The sequence below is a fragment of the Somniosus microcephalus genome, unplaced genomic scaffold (genome assembly GCF_052327205.1).
Source record: "Somniosus microcephalus isolate GS21.2 unplaced genomic scaffold, FLI_Smic_1.0 unresolved_chr4, whole genome shotgun sequence".
In the NCBI taxonomy this organism is placed as follows: Eukaryota; Metazoa; Chordata; class Chondrichthyes; order Squaliformes; family Somniosidae; genus Somniosus; species Somniosus microcephalus.
The window spans coordinates 34,866,053-34,890,402 of NW_028225182.1; the positions used below are offsets into that span (position 1 = coordinate 34,866,053).

The 24,350-nt window shown below is 51.7% G+C and overlaps 1 protein-coding gene across 4 annotated transcripts in view; it reads right to left on the minus strand.

Moving 5' to 3' along the window:
* Positions 1 to 24,350, minus strand: part of gps2 (G protein pathway suppressor 2) — a 41,430-nt gene that overhangs the window by 7,032 nt on the left and 10,048 nt on the right. For 2 of the 4 annotated variants that reach the window (XR_015075324.1, XR_015075325.1), the window contains exons 3-6: positions 22,328 to 22,437; positions 20,135 to 20,304; positions 13,935 to 15,423; positions 13,133 to 13,209 (exon numbers count right to left, since the gene is read on the minus strand). Coding sequence is in view for 1 of the 4 variants with exons in the window: in XM_085977283.1 (XP_085833409.1) it covers positions 23 to 102; positions 4,921 to 5,007; positions 10,860 to 11,028; positions 13,133 to 13,209; positions 15,344 to 15,423; positions 20,135 to 20,304; positions 22,328 to 22,437 (773 nt within the window). In the remaining 3 variants the exon portion in view is untranslated. Of the gene's footprint in view, positions 1 to 22; positions 103 to 4,920; positions 5,008 to 10,859; positions 11,029 to 13,132; positions 13,210 to 13,934; positions 15,424 to 20,134; positions 20,421 to 22,327; positions 22,438 to 24,350 lie in introns of those variants that run through there. The other 2 variants (XM_085977283.1, XR_015075326.1) reach the window with 2 other exon arrangements.

Genomic DNA, 24,350 nt, shown 5'->3' on the forward strand with positions numbered 1-24,350 from the left:
AGAGGCGAGCAAGGCTACGTACAGAATCGGTGAATCCGGATTGCTGGTTAGCGTGTTCCAGCTGTTTCTGCAGCGGGATTGCCGCACTTGGGGGAATGAAGCCTGTAGTCAAGAGAAAGGAAAATATAGATTAGAATCTGGCTGCTCACTCACAGGAATCCCAGCAGAGCAACACTGAAGGGACAAGTTCATCTGCTTCAGCTTAATGATGGATAAGGGGTGCCCACCTTAACAATCTCACCACTCTGTGTCACCATTGGCCTCACTACCCTTCAATTGGCCGGGGAAGGTCGCGTGGTGGGTCGGATAAATGTAGTGACACTTGCTGGAAAGTGTGTGTATATATATATACTAGCTAGGGGGAGCCTGGCTTTGCCAGGGCTGTTTTGGGCCGGGCGGTTTAAATCGAGTGCCAGGCTTTGGGGTCTCTCTGTGTCCCTCTGTGAATCTGCTGCCGGGCAACATTTTAAATCGAGTACCAGGCTTTCAGGCCCTGTCTGTCTGTCCCTCTGTGAATCTGCTGCCGGGCAACATTTCTACCTTTTAATACCTTGAAAGATGAAAGTGAAAGTACTTATAAAACGTTTTTGGTAAATCTTATGTTATTTTTAAAAGAGATACTAACTTTTTCAAAGCTGGATAGAGTAGTTTGAGCTGGAAGCTGAAGTAATGGCAGTGAAACAATGGCTGCCAGATCCCTGAGATGAAAACGATTAGTCCCGCCCACACACACACACACCGATTGGCCAACCATCAGGGGACCGTACTGTAGGATTGGTCAATCGTGACGGCACAGGATTGGTCGAACCTTGACGTCAGTCAATCAATGCTAGCAGATAATGAGTTTAATTTTGAAGGTTTTTTGCATAAGGCGCGAACAATTTTCGTCCGACCGAAAAGTAAATACGCTTACGAGCGTCCCGGAAGCGTAAGCTTTCTTCGGAGGTAACGCGCGCGTAGGTACGCTCTATAACTTTCGAGCGCATAGCCGGACAGACGCACACGTGAGGACAGACAGACAGAAGGACAGACAGAAGGACAGACAGATCGACTCCTTTATATATATAGATATAGATATGTGTTGATGTATATGTGTGTGTGTATATATAGGATTGTATATGTGTGTAGTTTTGAAGTGTGGTCACTTTTGTAATGTAGGCAACGCGGTAGCCAATTTGCACACAGCAAGCTTCCACAAACAACATTGTGATAATGACCAGATAATCTGTTTTAGTGATGTTGGTTGAGGGATAAATATTGACCAGGACACCGGGGAGAACTCCCCCCTGCTCTTCTTTGAAATAGTGGCCGCGGGAACTTTTACGCCCACCTGAGAGAGCAGACGGGGCCCTCGGTTTAACGTCTCATCCGAAAGACGGCACCTCTGGCAGTGCAGCGCTCTCTCGGCACTGCACTGGAGTGTCAGCTTTGATTATGTGCTCAAGTCTCTGGAGTGGGGACTCGAACCCCACGACCTTCTGACCCAGTGGCGAGAGAGAGTGCCACCCACTGAGCCACTGCTGATACCAGGCTATTGAAATGTGATATTCCGCACTACGGAGCCATGTCCTCCTTTCGAATTACGTCCATCGACACACACACACACACACCTTCCAGCAAGTGTGCCAGCGCCTTCAGGAGAGGAGAATGACGGTCGGCAAAAAGCATTTTATTGTCCTTTCCAAGTGCCAGTTTAGCTCAGTTGGCAGCATTTTCACCTGTGAGTCAGAAGGTCTGAGGCAATATTCCAGGCCGACACTCCCAGTGCCAGTACTGAGGGAGCGCTGCACTGTCGGAGATGCCGCCTTTCAAATGAGACGTTAAACCGAGGCCCCTTCCGCCATCTCGGGTGGACGTAAAAGATCCCATGGCCACTATTGGAAGATCAGCAGGGGAGTTCTCCCCGGTGTCCTGGGGCCAAAATTTATCATAGAATCATAGAAATTTGCGGCACAGAAGGAGGCCATTCGGCCCATCGTGTCTGTGCTGGCCGACAAAGAGCCATCCAGCCTAATCCCACTATTCCAGCTCTTGGTCCGTAGCCCTGCAGGTTACGGCACTTCAAGTGCATATCCAAGTAGTTTTTAAATGCGATGAGTGTTTCTGCCTCTTCCACCCTTTCAGGCAGTGAGTTCCAGACCCCCACCACCCTCTGGGTGAAAAAGTTCTCCTCAACTCCCCTCTAATCCTTCTACCAATTACTTTAAATCTATGCCCTCTGGTTATTGACCTCTCTGCTAAGGGAAATAGGTCCTTCCTATCCACTCTATCTAGGCCCCTCATAATTTTATACACCTCAATTAAATCTCCCCTCAGCCTCCTCTGTTCCAAAGAAAACAAGCCCAGCCTCTCCAATCCTTCCTCACAGCTAAAACTCTCCAGTCCTGGCAACATCCTCATAAATCTCCTCTGTCCCCTCTCTAACATAGAAACATAGAAACATAGAGATAGGAACAGGAGTAGGCCATTCGGCCCTTCGAGCCCGCTCCGCCATTCAATGAGATCATGGCTGATCTTCGTCTGAGATCATAGCTGATCTTACCAGTTCAGTACCCCGTCCCCGCCTTTTCTCCGTAACCCTTAATCCCCTTAGCCTTCAGAAATATATCCAATTCTCTCTTGAAAATATTGAATTAGCCTTCACAGCCCTCTGTGGCAGGGAATTCCACAGGCTCACCACTCTTTGAGTGAAGAAATTCTTCCTCATCTCTGTTTTAAATGATTTGCCCGCTATTTTTAGACTGTGGCCCCTGGTTCTGTGCTCCCCTGCCATTGGAAACATTCTCTCTGAATTCAGCCTGTCCAGGCCTGCCATAATTTTATATGTTTCGATGAGATCCCCTCTCAATCTTCTAAACTCCAGTGAGTACAAGCCCAAACTATTCAATCTCTCCTCGTAGGTCATTCCCGCCATTCCAGGTATCAGCCTGGTGAATCGCCGCTGCACTCTTTCCATGGCAAGAACATCCTTCCGCAGATGGGGCGACCAAAACTGTACACAATACTCCAGATGCGGTCTCACCAGCACCTTGTACAGCTGTAGTAAGGTATCCCTATTCCTATACTCGAACCCCCTTGATATGAAGGCCAACATACCATTTGCCTTCTTAATCGCCTGTTGCACCTGCATGCTCTCCTTCAGTGACTGGTGCACAAGAACACCCAGGTCCCTCTGCACTTCCCCATCTCCCAATCTATTGCCATTTAGATAATAATCCACCCTCCTGTTTTTACCCCCAAAGTGGATAACCTCGCATTTATCCACATTATAGTGCATCTGCCACGTATCCGCCCATTCCCCCAACCTGTCCAAATCGCACTGTAGCCTCCTGACATCCTCATCAGAGCCCACCCCTCCTCCTAGTTTAGTGTCGTCAGCGAATTTGGAAATATTGCATCCAATTCCCTGATCCAGATCATTTATATATATTGTGAACAGCTGGGGTCCCAGGACAGATCCTTGCGGCACCCCGCTGGTCACTGCCTGCCACTCCGAAAACGAGCCGTTTATTCCAACTCTCTGTTTTCTATCCGCCAGCCAGTTCTCTATCCACGTTAATACTTTGCCCCCAATCCCATGAGCCTTAATTTTGCATGATAATCTTTTGTGTGGAACCTTATCGAAGGCTTTCTGGAAGTCAAGGTACACCACATCCACTGGCTCTCCCCCATCTATTTTACCAGTTACTTCCTCAAAAAATTCCAGCAGATTAGTCAAACACGATTTACCCTTTGTAAATCCATGTTGACTCTGTCCGATCCTTTCCCCATTTGTCAAGTGTTCCGCTATTTTATCCTTAATAATGGACTCAACAAACATCACTAAAACAGATGAATTGGTTATTTAGCTCGAACCTTGCTGCTGCGATTGTCGACATAAAAGTGAGATTTTGGACGTGAGATTTGGTCGGGACAACCGGGGGACGTGATAAGCCGCTACGTGAGAGCGAGATCTTTCCCCTACAGCAATGCGCAGTTCAGTGCACACAGCAGGATCCCATAGGACATCTTCGGGACAGGCTGCGATGCCCCCCCCCCCATGGCCAAGTGCCGTCCACATCCACACACGAAGGTGGTGCTGGAAAGCAGCCAGCAGGGGGTCAAAGCGTACCTGGGCACACGCTTCAGGAAAGAAACGGAGAGAAGAGACCTGGGTCACTGCAACAGCCCCTCGGCGGCACTGGGCTAGGGAAGGGGGTGGGGGTGGCACCAAAGCCAGGGTTCCTGCTCCCAATAGCTACCAGTGACTCCTGCGGACAATATGCGCGCGCGCAGGCAGCTGCAAGGCCCTCGACCGGGACCGGGCTCAGCTGTGATTCCCCCCATCATGAAAGAAAGACTTGCATTTATACAGCGTCTTTCACGACCACCGGACGTCCCAAAGCGCCTACAGCCAATAAAGTACTTTTTTTTGAAGTGTAGTAATATAGAAAGCGTGGCAAGCTCCCACAAACAGCAATGTGATAATGACCAGATAATCTACTGTTGACTGAGGGATAAATATTGGCCGAGGACACCAGGGATAACCCCCCCCCCCCGCTCTTCTTCGAAATAGTGCCCGTGGGATCTTTTACGTCCACCTGAGAGAGCAGACGGGGCCTCGGTTTAACGTCTCATCCGAAAGACGGCACCTCCGACAGTGCGGCGCTCCCTCAGCACTGGCACTGGGAGTGTCGGCCTGGATATTTGTGCTCAAGTCTCTGGAGTGGGGACTTGGACCCACAACCTTCTGACTCAGAGGCGAGAGAGAGAGAGAGACCCACTGAGCCACGGCTGACATCGTGGCCGAGCAGCCAGCGGCCGCTTGGTCAAGGGCTGCCGCTGCCAATCGAGTCACGCCGACAGGCGAATGGGGACAAGACCAGCGATACCCGGCAGTCAGAGCGAGCCTCCAACCTTCTCCCGCAGGGAGCCGCTTACCTTGTTGGGGGGTGAAATGCCCGTGGACCGCGTAGGCCGCCTGCTGATGTGGGAGGTACGGTGACATTGCCTGGAACGCCGAAGGCCCTGGTATGACATCAAATGAGTAGCGTTAACAACAACTTGCATTCATATAGCGCCTTTAACGTTGTAAAACGTCGCAAGGTGCGTCTCAGGAGCGTTAGCAGACAAAAATTGACACCGAGCCACTTAAGGATTAATTAGGAACAGGAAGCTTGGTCAAAGGTAGGTTTTAAGGAGCGTCTTAAAGGAGGAAAGAGGCGGAGAGGTTTAAGGAGGGAATTCCAGAGCTTAGGACCCGAGGCAACTGTAAGCACCTTCTTGAATCTCATTTAATCCTTTTTTAAATCCATTTATCTCTTTTTTCGACCCATCTCCTCGCTACAACCATTTCACAAGCCATCACAATAAGCTCTCCCGCTGCTCAGCGAAGCCACAAGTGGACAGGGACAAGGGCGAGCCACCAGGATGGAATTAAATGAGCCCTGGAAAGGGGAAGGCAATCCGGGGCGCGGGGACAGCTGAGGTCCAACTGCTGGTCCCGACCTGCCACCAGCAGCCCCCCCTCTCCGCCTGGCTGGGGAGTCTGCTCTCGGAGGAGGAGCCAATCTCAGCGGGCAAACCGCTGCTGATACTCGCTGCTTAGGATCACACGTGAGAAGCGGCCACTGGGCGAGGCACCGCGGGAGGCTCAGGGCAAACCCCAACCCCGGCCCCAGCACGAGACAGGAGAGGAGAAAACATTCGGGGGCGTGGGCAAAAATAAAATTCATCAAACCAGAGTAATGATGTCCAGTGTGTCACCTGTATGTAGTGTGTAAAGAAAGAAGAATTTCATTTCTATAGCGCCTTTCACAACCACCAGATGTCCCAAAGCGCTTTACAGCAAATGAAATACTTTTTTAAAGAGTAATCACTGTTGTAATGTAGGAAACACGGCAAGCTCCCACAAACAGCAATGTGATAATGACCGGATCATCTGTTTTTTAGTGATGTTGATTAAGGGATAAATATTGGCCGAGGACACCGGGGAGAACTCCCCCCTGCTCTTCTTCGAAATAGTGGCCGTGGGATCTTTTATGTCCACCCGAGAGGGCAGACGGGGCCTTGGTTTAACGTCTCATCTGAGAGACGGCACCTTCGATAGTGCAGCACTCCCTCAGCACTGCACTGGAAGTGTCAGCCTAGATTTTATGCTCAAGTCTGGAGTGGGACTCGAACCCACGACCTTCTGACTCAGAGGCGAGAGAGAGCGACCCACTGAGCCACAGCTGACACTCCGGCTAATAATGTACAGAGTGTGTAGGACACTCCGGGTAATGTACAGAGTGTGTAGGACACTCCGGGTAATGTACAGTGTGTAGGACACTCCGGGTAATGTACAGAGTGTGTAGGACACTCCGGGTTATAATGCTCAGTTTGTGTAGGACACTCCGGGTAATGTACAGAGTGTGTAGGACACTCCGGGTAATGTACAGTGTGTAGGACACTCCGTGTTATAATGCTCAGTTTGTGTAGGACACTCCGGGTAATGTACAGTGTGTGTAGGACACTCCGGGTAATGTACAGAGTGTGTAGGACACTCCGGGTAATGTACAGAGTGTAGGACACTCCGTGTTATAATGCTCAGTTTGTGTAGGACACTCCGGGTAATGTACAGTGTGCAGGACACTCCGGGTAATGTACAGTGTGTAGGACACTCCGTGTTATAATGCTTAGTTTGTGTAGGACACTCCGGGTAATGTACAGAGTGTGTAGGACACTCCGGGTAATGTACAGTGTGTAGAACACTCCGGCTAATGTACAGAGTGTGTAGGACACTCCGGGTAATGTACAGAGTGTGTAGGACACTCCGGGTAATGTACAGTGTGTAGAACACTCCGTGTTATAATGCTCAGTTTGTGTAGGACACTCCGGCTAATGTACAGAGTGTGTAGGACACTCCGGGTAATGTACAGAGTGTGTAGGACACTCTGTGTTATAATGCTCAGTTTGTGTAGGACACTCCGGGTAATGTACAGAGTGTGTAGGACACTCCGGGTAATGTACAGAGTGTGTAGGACACTCCGGGTAATGTACAGAGTGTAGGACACTCCGGGTAATGTACAGTGTGTGTAGGACACTCCGGGTAATGTACAGAGTGTGTAGGACACTCTGGGTAATAGTGAACAGTGTGTAGGACACTCCGGGTAATGTACAGAGTGTGTAGGACACTCTGGGTAATAGTGAACAGTGTGTAGGACACTCCGGGTAATGTACAGAGTGTGTAGGACACTCTGGGTAATAGTGAACAGTGTGTAGGACACTCCGGGTAATGTACAGTGTGTAGAACACTCCGTGTTATAATGCTCAGTTTGTGTAGGACACTCCGGGTAATGTACAGAGTGTGTAGGACACTCCGGGTAATGTACAGAGTGTGTAGGACACTCCGGGTAATGTACAGAGTGTGTAGGACACTCCGTGTTATAATGCTCAGTTTGTGTAGGACACTCCGGGTAATGTACAGTGTGTAGGACACTCCGGGTAATGTACAGTGTGTGTAGGACACTCCGTGTTATAATGCTCAGTTTGTGTAGGACACTCCGGGTAATGTACAGAGTGTGTAGGACACTCCGGGTGATGTACAGAGTGTGTAGGACACTCCGGGTAATGTACAGAGTGTGTAGGACACTCCGGGTTATAATGCTCAGTTTGTGTAGGACACTCCGGGTAATGTACAGAGTGTGTAGGACACTCCGGGTAATGTACAGTGTGTAGGACACTCTGGGTAATGTACAGAGTGTGTAGGACACTCCGGGTAATGTACAGTGTGTAGGACACTCCGGGTAATGTACAGTGTGTAGGACACTCTGGGTAATGTACAGTGTGTAGGACACTCCGGGTAATGTACAGAGTGTGTAGGACACTCCGGGTAATGTACAGAGTGTGTAGGACACTCCGGGTTATAATGCTCAGTTTGTGTAGGACACTCCGGGTAATGTACAGAGTGTGTAGGACACTCCGGGTAATGTACAGAGTGTGTAGGACACTCTGGGTAATAATGCTCAGTTTGTGTAGGACACTCCGGGTAATGTACAGAGTGTGTAGGACACTCCGGGTAATGTACAGTGTGTAGAACACTCCGGCTAATGTACAGAGTGTGTAGGACACTCTGTGTTATAATGCTCAGTTTGTGTAGGACACTCCGGGTAATGTACAGAGTGTGTAGGACACTCCGGGTAATGTACAGAGTGTGTAGGACACTCCGGGTAATGTACAGTGTGTGTAGGACACTCCGGGTAATGTACAGAGTGTGTAGGACACTCTGGGTAATAGTGAACAGTGTGTAGGACACTCCGGGTAATGTACAGAGTGTGTAGGACACTCCGGGTAATGTACAGAGTGTGTAGGACACTCCGGGTAATGTACAGTGTGTGTAGGACACTCCGGGTAATGTACAGAGTGTGTAGGACACTCCGGGTAATGTACAGAGTGTAGGACACTCCGGGTAATGTACAGAGTGTGTAGGACACTCCGTGTTATAATGCTCATTTTGTGTAGGACACTCCGGGTAATGTACAGAGTGTGTAGGACACTCCGGGTAATGTACAGAGTGTGTAGGACACTCCGTGTTATAATGCTCAGTTTGTGTAGGACACTCCGGGTAATGTACAGAGTGTGTAGGACACTCCGGGTAATGTACAGAGTGTGTAGGACACTCCGTGTTATAATGCTCAGTTTGTGTAGGACACTCCGTGTTATAATGCTCAGTTTGTGTAGGACACTCCGTGTTATAATGCTCAGTTTGTGTAGAACACTCCAGGTAATGTACAGAGTGTGTAGGACACTCCGTGTTATAATGCTCAGTTTGTGTAGGACACTCCGGGTAATGTACAGAGTGTGTAGGACACTCCGGGTAATGTACAGAGTGTAGGACACTCCGTGTTATAATGCTCAGTTTGTGTAGGACACTCCGGGTAATGTACAGTGTGTAGGACACTCCGGGTAATGTACAGTGTGTAGGACACTCCGGGTAATGTACAGTGTGTGGAACACTCCGTGTTATAATGCTCAGTTTGTGTAGGACACTCCGGGTAATGTACAGAGTGTGTAGAACACTCCGGCTAATGTACAGAGTGTGTAGGACACTCCGGGTAATGTACAGAGTGTGTAGGACACTCCGGGTAATGTACAGTGTGTAGAACACTCCGTGTTATAATGCTCAGTTTGTGTAGGACACTCCGGCTAATGTACAGAGTGTGTAGGACACTCCGGGTAATGTACAGAGTGTGTAGGACACTCCGGGTAATGTACAGAGTGTGTAGGACACTCTGTGTTATAATGCTCAGTTTGTGTAGGACACTCCGGGTAATGTACAGAGTGTGTAGGACACTCTGGGTAATAGTGAACAGTGTGTAGGACACTCCGGGTAATGTACAGAGTGTGTAGGACACTCTGGGTAATAGTGAACAGTGTGTAGGACACTCCGGGTAATGTACAGAGTGTGTAGGACACTCTGGGTAATAGTGAACAGTGTGTAGGACACTCCGGGTAATGTACAGAGTGTAGGACACTCCGTGTTATAATGCTCAGTTTGTGTAGGACACTCCGGGTAATGTACAGAGTGTGTAGGACACTCCGGGTAATGTACAGAGTGTGTAGGACACTCCGTGTTATAATGCTCAGTTTGTGTAGGACACTCCGGGTAATGTACAGAGTGTGTAGGACACTCCGGCTAATGTACAGTGTGTAGGACACTCCGGGTAATGTACAGAGTGTGTAGGACACTCCGGGTAATGTACAGAGTGTGTAGGACACTCCGGGTAATGTACAGAGTGTGTAGGACACTCCGGGTTATAATGCTCAGTTTGTGTAGGACACTCCGGGTAATGTACAGAGTGTGTAGGACACTCCGTGTTATAATGCTCAGTTTGTGTAGGACACTCCGGGTAATGTACAGAGTGTGTAGGACACTCCGGGTAATGTACAGTGTGTGTAGGACACTCCGTGTTATAATGCTCAGTTTGTGTAGGACACTCCGGGTAATGTACAGAGTGTGTAGGACACTCCGGGTAATGTACAGTGTGTGTAGGACACTCCGGGTAATGTACAGAGTGTGTAGGACACTCCGGGTAATGTACAGTGTGTGTAGGACACTCCGGGTAATGTACAGAGTGTGTAGGACACTCCGGGTAATGTACAGAGTGTGTAGGACACTCCGGGTAATGTACAGTGTGTGTAGGACACTCCGGGTAATGTACAGAGTGTGTAGGACACTCCGGGTAATGTACAGAGTGTAGAACACTCCGTGTTATAATGCTCAGTTTGTGTAGGACACTCCGGGTAATGTACACAGTGTGTAGGACACTCCGTGTTATAATGCTCAGTTTGTGTAGGACACTCCGTGTTATAATGCTCAGTTTGTGTAGGACACTCCGGGTAATGTACAGAGTGTGTAGGACACTCCGGCTAATGTACAGTGTGTAGAACACTCCGTGTTATAATGCTCAGTTTGTGTAGGACACTCCGGGTAATGTACAGAGTGTGTAGGACACTCCGGCTAATGTACAGTGTGTAGGACACTCCGTGTTATAATGCTCAGTTTGTGTAGGACACTCCGGGTAATGTACAGTGTGTGTAGGACACTCCGTGTTATAATGCTCAGTTTGTGTAGGACACTCCGTGTTATAATGCTCAGTTTGTGTAGGACACTCCGGGTAATGTACAGAGTGTGTAGGACACTCCGGCTAATGTACAGTGTGTAGGACACTCCGTGTTATAATGCTCAGTTTGTGTAGGACACTCCGGGTGATGTACAGAGTGTGTAGGACACTCCGTGTTATAATGCTCAGTTTGTGTAGGACACTCTGGGTGATGTACAGAGTGTGTAGGACACTCCGGGTAATAGTGAACAGTGTGGTCGGGCACAGCTGGCTCACCTCGAAGCTGTTGGCTGCTGGCATAAGTCACAGCCTGTCCTGGCCCATAAGGTGGTCCATGTTGTGTCTGGCCGACTGGGTAAGTGCTATGTCCTGACTGGCTAGTCTGGTACTGAGGATGGTCTGTCTGTGCAGCTGTGAATCCGGCCTGTGGTGTGAATGCACGACCCTGGGAAGAGAAAAAGAGAGTGAGTGAGAGAGAGAGAGACAGAGTGTGAGAGACAGAGAGCGAGAGAGACAGAGCAAGAGAGAAAGTGAGAGACAGAGAGAGTGAGACAGACAGAGAGAGTGAGAGACAGACAAAGAGAGAGAGGGAGAGAGACAGAGAAAGAGAGACAGAGAGGGAGAGACAGAGTGAGAGAGACAGAGTCAGAGGTAGAGAGAGACAGCGAGAGAGAGAAGGAGAGACAGAGAGAGAGAGGGAGAGAGGGAGAGTGTGAGAGACGAGAGAGGGAGAGTGTGAGAGACAGAGAGAGAGAGAGAGGGAGAGAGGGAGAGTGTGAGAGACAGAGAGAGAGAGGGAGAGTGTGAGAGACGAGAGAGGGAGAGTGTGAGAGACAGAGAGAGAGATGGAGATGGGGAGAGAGAGAGAAAAAGAGACATGGGGAGAGAGTGAGACAGAGGGAGAGAGAGTGAGAGACAGAGCGAGAGAGAAAGAAAGAAAAAGAAACAGACATACAGAGAAAGAAAGAGATAAAGACTTGCATTTCTATAGCGCCTTTCATGACCTCGGGACATCCCAAAGTGCTTTACAGTCAATGATGTAATTGTGAAGTGTAGTCACCGTTGTAACACGGCAGCCAATTTACACAGCAAGCTCCCACAAACAGCAACGTGATAAATGAGCAGATAATCTGTTTTCAGTGACGTTGGTTAAGATTTGAATCGTGGAGTTTTGGGGGCCCATATCAAGTTTAAATCCCTCTTCACATTAGTTCCCATTATCCCGAGTCGCTGACTTGGAGTGCTGATCTAGGAGTTATCCACCGATAAGTCAACGGTGCTAAGAACAGCCCCTTTCCAAACCTCCCGGCCCCACGCACTTCGAACAGGCGTAAGATAAACAAGTAGAAAAGGCTTGGAGTTGCTAAGGCTGAGCTGGGGGATTATCAGGGGTCAAAGGCCATAGTTTCTCATTGGCTCTAATGTAAGTCTGCTGTTATCATTAATGGAAAGATTGGCGGGGAGGGGGGAAACAACTTGCATTTATATAGCGACTTTCACATCAAGACATCCCAAAGCGCTTCACAGCCAATTAAATGCCACTGAAGTGCAGTAAACGCGCAGCCAATTTATGCACAGCAAGCTCCCACAAACAGCTCTCGGGTGGGGATGGTTGAGGGAGGAATGTCCCCTGCTCTTCTACCAATCGTACCATGGTTTTTGTTTTTCACGTCCACCCAAGAGGGCAGACGGGGCCTCGGATTTAACGGCTGATGCGAAAGGCGGCACCTCCGACAGTGCTGGGAGTGTCGGCCTGGATTATGGGCCCAAGCCTCTGGAGCGGGACTCGAAGCCACGACCTTCTAACTCTGGCGAGAGTGCGACCCACTGAGCCACGCTAGGTGCTGCGTGTACATCAATTGTACAGGGCCTTGGTGAGACCACACCTGGAGTACTGGGCACAGTTTCGGTCTCCTTATCTAAGGAAGGATATACTTGCCTTAGAGGCGGTGTAACGAAGGTTCACTGGATTGATTCCTGGGATCAGAGGGCTGTTCTATGAGGAGAGATTGAGTAGATTGGGCCTATACTCTCTGGAGTTTAGAAGAATGAGAGGTGATCTCATTGAAACAATCTGAGAGGGCTTGACACGGTAGATGCTGAGAGATTGTTTCCCCTGGCTGGAGAGTCTAGAACCAGGGGTCACAGTCTCAGGATAAGGTGTCGGCCATTTAAGACTGAGATGAGGAGGAATTTCTTCACACAGAGGGTTGTGAATCTTTGGAATTCTCTGCCCCAGAGGGCTGTGGATGCTGAGTCTTTGAGTATATTCAAGGCTGAGATCGATAGATTTTTGGACTCTAGGGGAATCAAGGGATATGGGGATCGGGCGGGAAAGTGGAGCTGAGGTCAAAGATCAGCCGTGATCTTATTGAATGGCGGCACAGGCTCGAGGGGCCATATGGCCTACTCCTGCTCCTAATTCTTATGTTCCTATATTCCTCCCATGCAATGGTTCGGAAGGCAATCTCCGCAGTCTCTCACCACCCCACTCTGAACATGCACTCAAACTCGAGGAGGCCCAGCCAGCGCTGGAGAAGATTACGTACCTGCGCGATGGCTCCCGACTGGAACATCTGCGATTTTGGCCGGTCTCCCAGCAGCCCGCCTGGCCTCCCATGGCCTTCTGCAGTGCAAGAACAGAGAGAAAGGTGAAATGCTGGCTGCTCTTAGTGACTCTCGGGGAGGGAGTCGGGGGTGGGGGGGGCGGTGGGTGAGGGGAAACGTCAGCTGAGTTAGCCCGCGGAGATATCATCGACATCGCGTGCAGCGGGCGTGTTTGTGCAAACCTGATTTGCCCGCTATACTCGGTGGCCGCTATATCCATCGGAGGGATGCTGAAAAGGTAAGGAGGGTTGACGGTGGAAGGGTTTACGGCGAGAGGGTTGACAGAGGAAGGGTTGACCATGAGAGGGTTGATGGTGAGAGGGCTGACGGTGAGAGGGCTGACGGTGAGAGGGCTGACGGTGAGAGGGTTGACGGTGAGAAGGTTGACGGTGAGAAGGTTGACGGTGAGAGTGTTGACGGTGAGAGTGTTGACGGTGAGAGGGCTGATGGTGAGAGTGTTGATGGTGAGAGTGTTGACGGCGAGAGTGTTGACGGTGAGAGTGTTGACGGTGAGAGTGTTGACGGTGAGAGGATTGACGGCGAGAGTGTTGCCGGTGAGAAGGTTGACGGTGAGAGGGTTGACGGTGAGAGGGTTGACGGTGAGAGTGTTGACGATGAGAGTGTTGATGGTGTAAAAGTTGACGGTGAGAGGGTAGACGGTGAGAGGGTTGACGGTGAGAGGGTTGACGGCGAGAGTGTTGACGGTGAGAGGGTTGATGGTGTAAAGGGTGACGGTGCTCTTACCTTGTATGTTGATCAGATGCTGGCTGGAATGGACAGCCAGTGCCTGCGGGTAGCTTGCCTGAGTCAGGGTGCTCATGTCACTGGAACGATGGCAAGAGGGTTGATGGTGAGAGGGTTGACGGCGAGAGGGTTGACGGTGAGAGTGTTGACGGTGAGAGTGTTGACGGTGAGAGGGTCGACGGTGAGAGTTGACGGTGTAAAGGTTGACGGTGAGAGTGTTGACGGTGAGAGTGTTGACGGTGAGAGTGTTGACGGTGAGAGTGTAGACGGTGAGAGTGTAGACGGTGAGAGGGTTGACGGTGAGTGTTGACGGCGAGAGTGTTGACGGTGAGAGTGTTGACGGTGAGAGTGTTGACGGCGAGAGTGTTGACGGTGAGAGTGTTGACGGCGAGAGTGTTGACGGCGAGAGTGTTGACGGCGAGAGTGTTGACGGTGAGAGTGTTGACGGTGAGAGTGTTGACGGCGAGAGGGTTGACGGTGAGAGGGTCGACGGTGAGAGTTGACGGTGTAAAGGTTGATGGTGAGAGGGTTGACGGTGAGAGTGTTGACGGTGAGAGTGTTGACGGTGAGAGTGTAGACGGTGAGAGGGTTGACGGTGAGTGTTGACGGCGAGAGTGTTGACGGCGAGAGTGTTGACGGCGAGAGTGTTGACGGCGAGAGTGTTGACGGCGAGAGTGTTGACGGCGAGAGTGTTGACGGTGAGAGTGTTGACGGCGAGAGGGTTGACGGTGAGAGTGTTGACGGCGAGAGTGTTGACGGTGAGCGTGTAGACGGTGAGAGGGTTGACGGTGAGTGTTGACGGCGAGAGTGTTGACGGCGAGAGTGTTGACGGTGAGAGTGTTGACGGTGAGAGTGTTGACGGTGAGATTGTTGACGGTGAGAGTGTTGACGGTGAGAGGGTTGACGGTGAGAGGGTTGACGGTGAGAGGGTTGACGGTGAGAGTGTTGACGGTGAGAGTGTTGACGGTGAGATTGTTGACGGTGAGAGTGTTGACGGTGAGAGTGTTGACGGCGAGAGTGTTGACGGCGAGAGGGTTGACGGCGAGAGTGTTGACGGTGAGAGTGTTGACGGTGAGAGGGTTGACGGTGAGAGTGTTGACGGTGAGAGTGTTGACGGTGAGAGTGTTGACGGTGAGAGGGTTGACGGTGAGAGTGTTGACGGTGAGAGGGTTGACGGTGAGAGGGTTGACGGTGAGAGTGTTGACGGTGAGAGGGTTGACGGTGAGAGTGTTGACGGTGAGAGTGTTGACGGTGAGAGTGTTGACGGTGAGAGTGTTGACGGTGAGAGTGTTGACGGTGAGATTGTTGACGGTGAGAGGGTTGACGGTGAGAGTGTTGACGGTGAGAGGGTTGACCGTGAGTGTAGACGGCGAGAGGGTTGATGGTGTAAAGGGTGACGGTGCTCTTACCTTGTATGTTGATCAGATGCTGGCTGGAATGGACAGCCAGTGCCTGCGGGTAGCTTGCCTGAGTCAGGGTGCTCATGTCACTGGAACGAAAGTTACAAGACAGAAAAATAATCACACCATTAGCTCACCCGGTGGAGGTGGGTACTGGAAGGTTCCAGGCTGGCTTCCGGCTCAGTGCTGATCTACCCGATCGAAGGCGGGGCAGTGGTTGAGACCTCACAATTTGCCCCAGTGGCCCTGGGCTGGTGTTGGGAGGGGGGGGGGGGCGGAGACGGGGTGGCGCAATCGTCTGGGGTTCCTGCGGCTGATCGCCGTCCCGCTGGGGAGTAAATGTGTGATGCCCTCCACATCGAATAGCCCGGCGACACAACGCCACCCAGGCTCAGCCATAAAGAACGGCCACTCAGGCGAGATGTCTGGTGACTGTGGAAGCGGCAGCCCCAGTGAGAGTCGGTGCTCTCAAGGGAGGGGGCAAAGACCAACCCTTCATTTGTCGGGCATCTGCCACGATCTCAGGATGTCCTAACAGATGAAGTACTTTATGAAGTGCCGTCTCTGTTGTACAGGAAACACGCCAGCCAATTTATGCTCAGCGAGATCCCACAAGCAGCAACGTGATAATGACCAGATCATGCTTCTGGGATGGTTGAGGGATAAAAATATTGGCCCAGGTCTGCTCTTCTTCCAATAGTGGCCATGGGATCTTTTATGTCCACTTGAGAGAGAAGACGGGGCCTCGGTTTAACGCCTCACCTGAACAGTGCAACACTCCCTCAATACTACACTCGCCTCAGCCTAGATTCTGTGCTCGAGTCTCTGGAGTGGGGCCTGAACCCACGACCTTCTGACTCGGAGACAAGAGTGCTACCCACTGAGCCACGGCTGACACTTACGAGTCCGCAAAAGCTGCACAGTGCACAGCTGGACTGGCTTTGTGAGGGGTAACTGTATTGTGCGTTGCTGCACTCCTCGACCATATTATTACGAAGATCCTGACGTAAGAAATACTAGGCACTTGGTCTAAGCGTTAAACAAAGCTTTAATCAACTGTTTTACAACATGGAGGTCTAGTTGTGTCCTTCACTAGTTCCTGTTAAGAATGTCCTGCGCAAGCTGGGCCCGTGCCAGAGTATTTAGACTCTCCCTGAACAGCGCCACCCGCAGGCCGCTCGCTATTATTTCATAAGTCTTTCTTTCATGAACGACTGATTCATGTCAGATCCTTTCTTTGATCTTCAATTTTCTCTCTGCGACTTTCCTGAACGCGCCAACTCTTGTTGGGGGTTCGGGTCCACAGGTGCCGAACCTCTCTCAAGAACCCCCTGGCCGATGGGCGTCCTTCTTAGGTCGTGGCGGGCGGTGGGCTAGCCGGCCGTTGGAGGGGGGGGGGGGGGGGATTCACGGCTGAACCTGATCTCGTCCTCGTCTGACATCCACACTCCTTCAGTGATCAGGAACATAGGGACACAGGAGGAGACCATTCAGTCCCTTGGGCCATTCAATGGGATCGTGGATAAACTGTACCTCAACTCCATCTCCTCGCCGTTGCTCCATATCCCTTACCCAACAAAAATCTTATCGATCTCGGTCTTGAAAATTTCCCAATTGAGCCTCAGCATCCACTGCCTTTTAGGGCAGCGAGTTCCAGCTTTCCACTGCCCTGTGTGTGGAAAAAGTGCTTCTGGATTTCAATCCTAAGGACATAAGCACATAAGAACTCGGAGCAGGAGTTGGCCATACGGCCACTCGAGCCTGCTCCGCCATTCAATAAGATCATGGCTGATCTTCGACCTCAACTCCACTTTCCCGCTCGATCTCCATATCCCTGGATTCCCCTAGAGTCCAAAAATCTATCGATCTCAGCCTTGAATATACTCAACGACTGAGCATCCACATCCCTCTGGGGTAGAGAATTCCAAAGATTCCTCTGAGTGAAGACATTCCTCCTCATCTCAGTCCTAAATAGCTGACCCCTTATCCTGAGACTATGCCCCCTAGTTCTAGACTCTCCAGCCAGGGGAAACAACCTCTCAGCATCTACCCTGTCAATCCCCCTTCAGAATCTCGTATGTGTCAATGAGATCACCTCTCATTCTTCTAAACTCCAGAGAGTATAGGCCCATTCTACTCAATCTCTCCTCATAGGACAACCCTCTCATCCCAGGGATCGCTCTAGTGAACCTTCGTGGCACTAAATGGCCCAGCTCGACCTTTAAGGTTATGCCCCCTTATTCTGGAGTGAAAAGCCTCTGTCACACCACTGTAGTGGGTGAATTGCTGTTCCTGCTCAGATCGGGTAACTCAGCACCAACTAGGAACCGAACCACGGGCCATCTGGCTTGGCAAGAAAGCCTAATGTCCTTTTAAAGAGGGAATCCTTACCTGATCTGGAATACAAGTGGCTCCAAGTCTCGCACCAGCGCTCGGGTCTTAACTGCCCTCCGAAGTGGCCGAGCGAGCCACTCAGTTGTGGTCCTGAGGAGAAGGCCGGCCGCCACCTTCTCGAGGGGCAACTCGGGGTCGGGCAATAGATGCCGGCCTTGCCAGCGACGCCCACATCCCGAGAATGGGTACTTCACAAAAAAATAATATAGCAGGCGGGGCATTGATCTACAATAAGAGGGCGGAGGATCTTCAAACGCGAGCTCTGCCCAGTCAAATGATAAGGGAGTCAGGCCCTGCAGCCCTGGCTCACCACGCGGAGAGCAGGGGAGAGGGCAGGAGGCTGCAATCCAGTCGGGGAGATTCGAGAAGCGTCGTGAACACAGGGCAGCAGTGCGGCGCATGAAAGTCATCTGAACTCCGGGATTAGATTACTGCCTCGTAATGACTGCCCCTCGATTGCCTATTTGTATACCACATGCTGCACAGTGTCATTAGGCCCTTGGAAGGCTTATGCCGGCTGTGTTCGTGCCCCCGATAGGTGGATGGGCGTGTGGCAAGATGTGATGGTTACAGCACCGGACCAGCAGCCCAGAGGTTGCGAGTTCAAATCCTACCTCGGGCGAAATTAAATTGAAGAAGGCTGCTAATTTGTTGGCTGCTGGGGGGGGGGGGGAAAAAAACGTTCCAGCGCTTTTTCATTTGGCATACAGAGCTCAATCTCGTCCGCTGGTGGCGTTGTGGCAGGGTTGAGTTGGTGAAGTTCAGCACGGGACTCAGCCGCACACACAGACGCAGGTGAACGTGCACAGCGAGGCCCTTCGCGGTTGAATACCTCCGCCTGCACTCACCGTTACCTGCGGCGCATGTGGAACTCGCGGCAAGAGCCAGCGCCTTCAGAGATAGGAGGAAAAAAAATAAGTCTTTAAAACGGGGAACAGAACTGGAGGTTTATGAATAAAAATTGAACCGGTGAGTTCGAGTCACAAAACGGCGTAAGAAGAGAGTTGCATTGCCTTATCGGTACAACAAATTACTTTGAAGTGCCGTGACTTTGGTCATATAGGGAAACATGGCAGCCAATAGCCGCACAGCAAGATCCCACAATCAGCAGCTGGGCTAACGAGCAGTTTTCCATCTCCGATGCCCGCTTGGCTCATGGACACCGCGAGAGCTTCTGGCTCTTCCTCGAACGGGGAGGGGGGGCATGCCATGGCGGTGCCTTTAAGCCGCGCCGGGGACCTTTAATTCAGAAGGGGGTGCGGGGAGAACCGCGCCGGAGCGTCAGCCCGGATCTAAGCTCGGACACTGAGGCCGGGAAAGGATACGCAGTGCTTCCGCCGCAGATTTTAAGAGCGAGGTCACGCGACGCAGCCGGTTTCCGCTCGAACCGCCGGGCATGCGTTACGGGCGCGGGCCGACCCGCGACGGCACAGGCTTCCGCCAGACCACTCCGTTTCCTCTGCGCGTTTTCGCGTCACAGAGCGACACAACCGTTAGAGCAACAACGCCCCCCCCCCCGCCCTGCCACTGCTCCCCGATATCTGCCAGGGTACAGATCCGCGGGCGCCGATTTCCCTCTAGCACCTTGTTACAAGGTTGAACCTAGAGAGTGAATTTTTGGGCAGGCCATTCGACTGTGGGCGATGTCAGGGCGGCCCCCCGCACCCGATCTGACATCCGCATGCCAACGTTTTTTTTTCAGGTGCATGGCCCATTCAAATCTTCGCCCACGCGCGGTTTCTCCCGGTGAACGGCCTGCGCGGGGCCTCCAGACCGCTGTGCTGCGGGAACATCGCCGTATGCACGCACTTGTCGGCGAGAGTCCCCGGGTGGCTTCCCCTTCGCATGCCCGTGGGGGTAAAAGAAAAGTCCCAATTAACCTTTAGCAACGATAACTGCGGCCTTCCCCTGGTGGCTCACTGCGTGAAGGCGCTGCTGTGCTGCCGAGCCACGCCCTGACCAGAGAGGTTGCAGGGGTAGATTCCCAGTCCGTACGGAGTCAGCTTGTCCCACCCCTTCCCACCCAGGGCGGGACAGGGAGCGGGCGATCGGCCAGAGCTCCTGATCACGGATACGTAACCCGAGGCGCGAGAGCTGGGAATCGCGCATGTGGGCCTCCCGGCCAATGACGGCAGGGCGGTTCCCGCTGGCAACGGGCGTGTGCATTAACATGGGGAGCGGAGAGGGTAGGATCAGGCCTGGCCATGGTGGCTCTTCCCCTGCTCCCTACAGTCGAATAGCCGGCCTCCATTCGCGGCATGTATGTTAGAATTTAGACGCGCCAGCAGAGCGCAATCAGCGCCCGTGGAACTGTGTACCCTGGCAAAGATCGGTGCCCGAACGGCAAACATTGGCAGGCTATTCAACTGTAGAAGGCCTTACAGCCGCACCCAATCCTACCCTCACCCGATGTTCGTAGACGTCGGGAGAGAAAATCGTCCAAAACAGGTCTTGTACCTCTGTTCCTTCATCTTGGCACGCCGTTTTTCCTCCTCATGCAGGACTTTCTTCAGTTGCAGGAACAGCTGGTGTTTCTCCTCCTGCAGGTTCTGCAGTTTCAGCTCCATCTTAGAGATCTGGGGAAGGCAACGGAGCAAAGGGGTGAGCGAGTCGGGGGGGCGGGGGGTTGGGGGGGTTTGCAGCACGCTGCGAGGCATCCTCGTTCAAGAGACGTGCCCACGCCCTCTCTCCGCTTTGGCAGGAAAAATAAAAAAGCAAATTATTATTTTAATGGAACAAGATTACAAAATGCTACAGTTCAGAGGGACCTGGGGGGTCTTTGTGCATGGAACACAAAAAGTTAGCATGCAGGTACAACAAGTAATTAGGAAGGCAAATGGAGTGTTGGCCTTTATTTCAAGGGGGTTGGAGTATAAAAGTAGGGAAGTCCTGCTACAACTGTACAAGGTATTGGCGAGACCACACCTGGAGTACTGCGTACAGTTTTGGTCTCCTTATTTAAGGAAGGATATACTTGCATTGGAGGCAGTTCAGAGACGATTCACGAGGTTCATTCCAGAGATGAGGGGGTTGACTTATGAGGAAAGGTTGAGCAGGTTGGGCCTATACTCATTGGAGTTTAGAAGAATGAGAGGGGATCTTATTGAAACATATAAGATTCTGAGGGGGCTCGACAGGGTAGATGCAGAGAGGATGTTTCCCCTCGTGGGGAAATCTAGAACTCGGGGGCACAGTCTCAGAATAAAGGGTCGTCCTTTTAGAACTGAGATGAGGAGGAATTTCTTCTCTCAGAGGGTCGTAAATCTGTGGAATTCTCTTCCCCAGAGAGCTGTGGAGGCTGGGTCATTAAATACATTTAAGGTGGAGATAGACAGATTTTTGCAAGATAAGGGAGTGAAGGGTTATGGGGAGCGGGCAGGGAAGTGGCTTTGAGTCCAAGATCAGCCATGATCTTATTGAATGGCGGAGCAGGCTCGAGGGGCCAAGTGGCCTATTCCTGCTCCTGTTTCTTATGTTATGTTCTCCGAGCGAGAATACGAGACTCCATACCGCCGTAGGGCGTCCCCAGCCTTTGAGCACCGCTCGAGCGGAGGGATCGCAGCGCCGGGGACTGGGGACCGTTTCTATTTTACTCCCTCCTCCGCCCCGTCCAGTCTTGGACTCTGGTCGGGTTAGATGTCAAAATAAAGCTCTCTCTCAGGCACTGTCCCAACAATGTGCCTCAGCCCCCAACCTCTGAAAATCGCCCACCCCACCCCACCATTTCCCACGCCAGCCACCCTGTGCCCTGTAGAAGTGAGGGCGCCATGTTAGTGGCGCTTTTGGGCACTGTGGGCCCATTCGCACTGAGAGCTGGATTGAGAGTCATTTCCCGTACGACCCTTGCGGCCGGCAGAGTATGTGGAAGGAGGTCACCAGAAACTTAACTGGACCAGCCACAGAAATACTGTGGCTACAAGAGCAGGTCAGAGGCTGAGTGTTCTGCGGCGAGTGTCTCACCTCCTGACTCCCCAAAGCCTTTCCACCATCTACAAGGCACAAGGAGTGTGATGGAATACTCTCCACTTGCCTGGATGAGTGCAGCTCCAACAACACAAGAAGCTCAACACCATCCAGGACAAAGCTGCCTGCTTGATTGGCACCCCATCCACCACCTTCAACATTCACTCCCTCCACCACCAGCGCACCGTGGCTGCAGTGTGCACCATCTACAAGAAGCACTGCAGCAACTCGCCAAGGCTTCGTCGGCAGCACCTTCCAAACCCGCCACCTCTTCCACCTAGAAGGACAAGGGCAGCAGGCGCATGGGAACACCACCACCTCCAAGTTCCCCTCCAAGTCACACACCATCCCGATTTGGAAATATATCGGCCGATCCTTCATCGTCGCTGGGTCAGAATCCTGGAACTCCCTCCCTAACAGCACTGTGGGAGCACCTTCACCACACGGACTGCAGCGGTTCAAGAAGGCGGCTCACCACCACCTTCTCAAGGGCAATTAGGGATCGGCAATAAATGCTGGCCTTGCCAGCGACTCCCCACATCCCGTGAACGAATAAAAAAACTCGCATCAGCCTGGGGTAGAGTCCAGTGGCGAAACGGACCCTGAACCAGCCAGGCCTCCCTCCTCCTCACTTACCTGTTCCTTCGTCTCCTCCAGGGACATCCGTTCCTCCAACTCCTTCTTCCTCTTTCGCTCTTGCTCTTCTTTCATTTTCTGCTCCATCATCTTGTCCACCTCCTCCTCCTCTGCAACAACAGCAGCATCAGTTACAGGCCAGTTGCGAACGGCTCCCCTCCCCAACATAACGGAAGGGCTTCTGCCTCCAACTGGACTAATTTGGCATCCTTTTAGATCCCCAATGTCATTACAGAGAAATGACAACGGGGGGGGGGGGGGGGGAAATCACTAAAAGCCAGTGGACGACAACAACAACTTGTATTTATATAGCGCCTTTAACGCAGTAAAACATCCCAAGGTGCTTCACGGGAGTGTTAGAAGACAAAAAATTTGACACCGAGCCACATAAGGAGAAATTAGGGCAGGTGACCAAAAGCTTGGTCAAAGAGGTAGGTTTTAAGGAGCGTCTTAAAGGAGGAAAGAGAGGTAGCGAGATGGAGAGGTTTAGGGAGGGAATTCCAGAGTTTAGGGCCCAGGCAACAGAAGGCACGGCCGCCAATGGTGGAGTGATTATAATCAGGGATGCTGAAGAGGCCGGAATTGGAGGAGCGCAGAGATCTCGGATGGGTTGTGGGGCTGAAAGAGATTACAGAGATAGGGAGGAGGCGAGGGCCATGGAGGGATTTGAAAACAAGGATGAGAATGTTGAAATCGAGGCGTTGCCGGACCGGGAGCCAATGGTCAAACCCGAAACGTCAACTCAAATTTCTCTCCACGGATGTTGCCTGACTTGCTGAGTTTTTCCAGCATTTTCTGTTGTTATTTCGGGAGCCAATGGAGGTCAGCGAGCACAGCGGGGTGATGGGCGAACGGGACTCGGTGCGAGTTAGGACACGGGGCAGCCGAGTTTTGGATGACCTCAAGCTTACGTAGGGTGGAATGTGGGAGGCTGGCCAGGAGTGCGTTGGATTAGTCAAGTCTAGAGGCAACAAAGACACGGATGAAGATTTCAGCAGCGGATGAGCTGAGGCAAGGGCGGAGACGGTGATGTTACGGAGGTGGAAATAGGTGGTCTTAGTTATGCCGTGTGCAAAGGAATACAGGTACAAAGAAATAATTCAAAGGTGAATGGGATGTTGGCCTCTTTCTCAAGAAAACTGGAATACAAAGGGATTGTGCGGAAATGCCCGCAGTTTTCTCACCTATTGCTGAAAATGCCTTGGTTCCATGGAGCCTCGAGAGCCATGTACAGTTCAAAGCTTTCCGCCATCCCCCCTACTGTTTTCATTCGGTGGATGAGGCGGCTGTCGCGCTCCACTGTGTCCCAGCCTCTTCACTCTGCTGCTCCTTAAAGCCTACCATCTGCCCCTGTGCTCGCTGACCTTCATTGGCATCTGGTCCGGCAACGCCTCGATTTTAAAATTCTGCATCCTCCTGTTCAAATCCCTCCAGGGCCTCGTCCCCTCCCTCTCCCTGCAACCTCCTCCAGCCCTACCACCCTCCGAGATCTCCGCGCTTCTCCAATTCTGGCCTCTCGCGCTTCCTCCGATCTCCATCGCTCCACCATTGGCGGCCGTGCCTTCAGCTGTTGAGGCCCTAAGCTCTGGAATTCCCTCCCTAAACCTCTCCGCCTCTCTCTCTCTTCCTTTAAGACGCTCCTTAAATCCTACCTCTGTGACCAAGCTTTTGGTCACCTGTCCCTAATATCTCCTTATAGAAACATAGAAGATCGGAGCAGGAGTAGGCCATTCGGCCCCTCGAGCCTGCTCCGCCATTTAATGAGATCATGGCTGATCATCCAAATTCAGTACCCTGTCCCTGCTTTCTCCCCATATCCCTTGGTCCCTTTAGCCTTAAGAAATATATCTAACTCCTTCTTGAATATATTTAAATGAATTGGCCTCAACTGTCTTCTGTGGTAGAGAATTCCACAGGTTCACCACTCTCTGGGTGAAAAAATTCCTCCTCATCTCAGTCCTAAATGGCTTACCCGTTATCCTTAGACTGTGACCCTAGTTCTGGACTCCCCCGCCATCGGGAA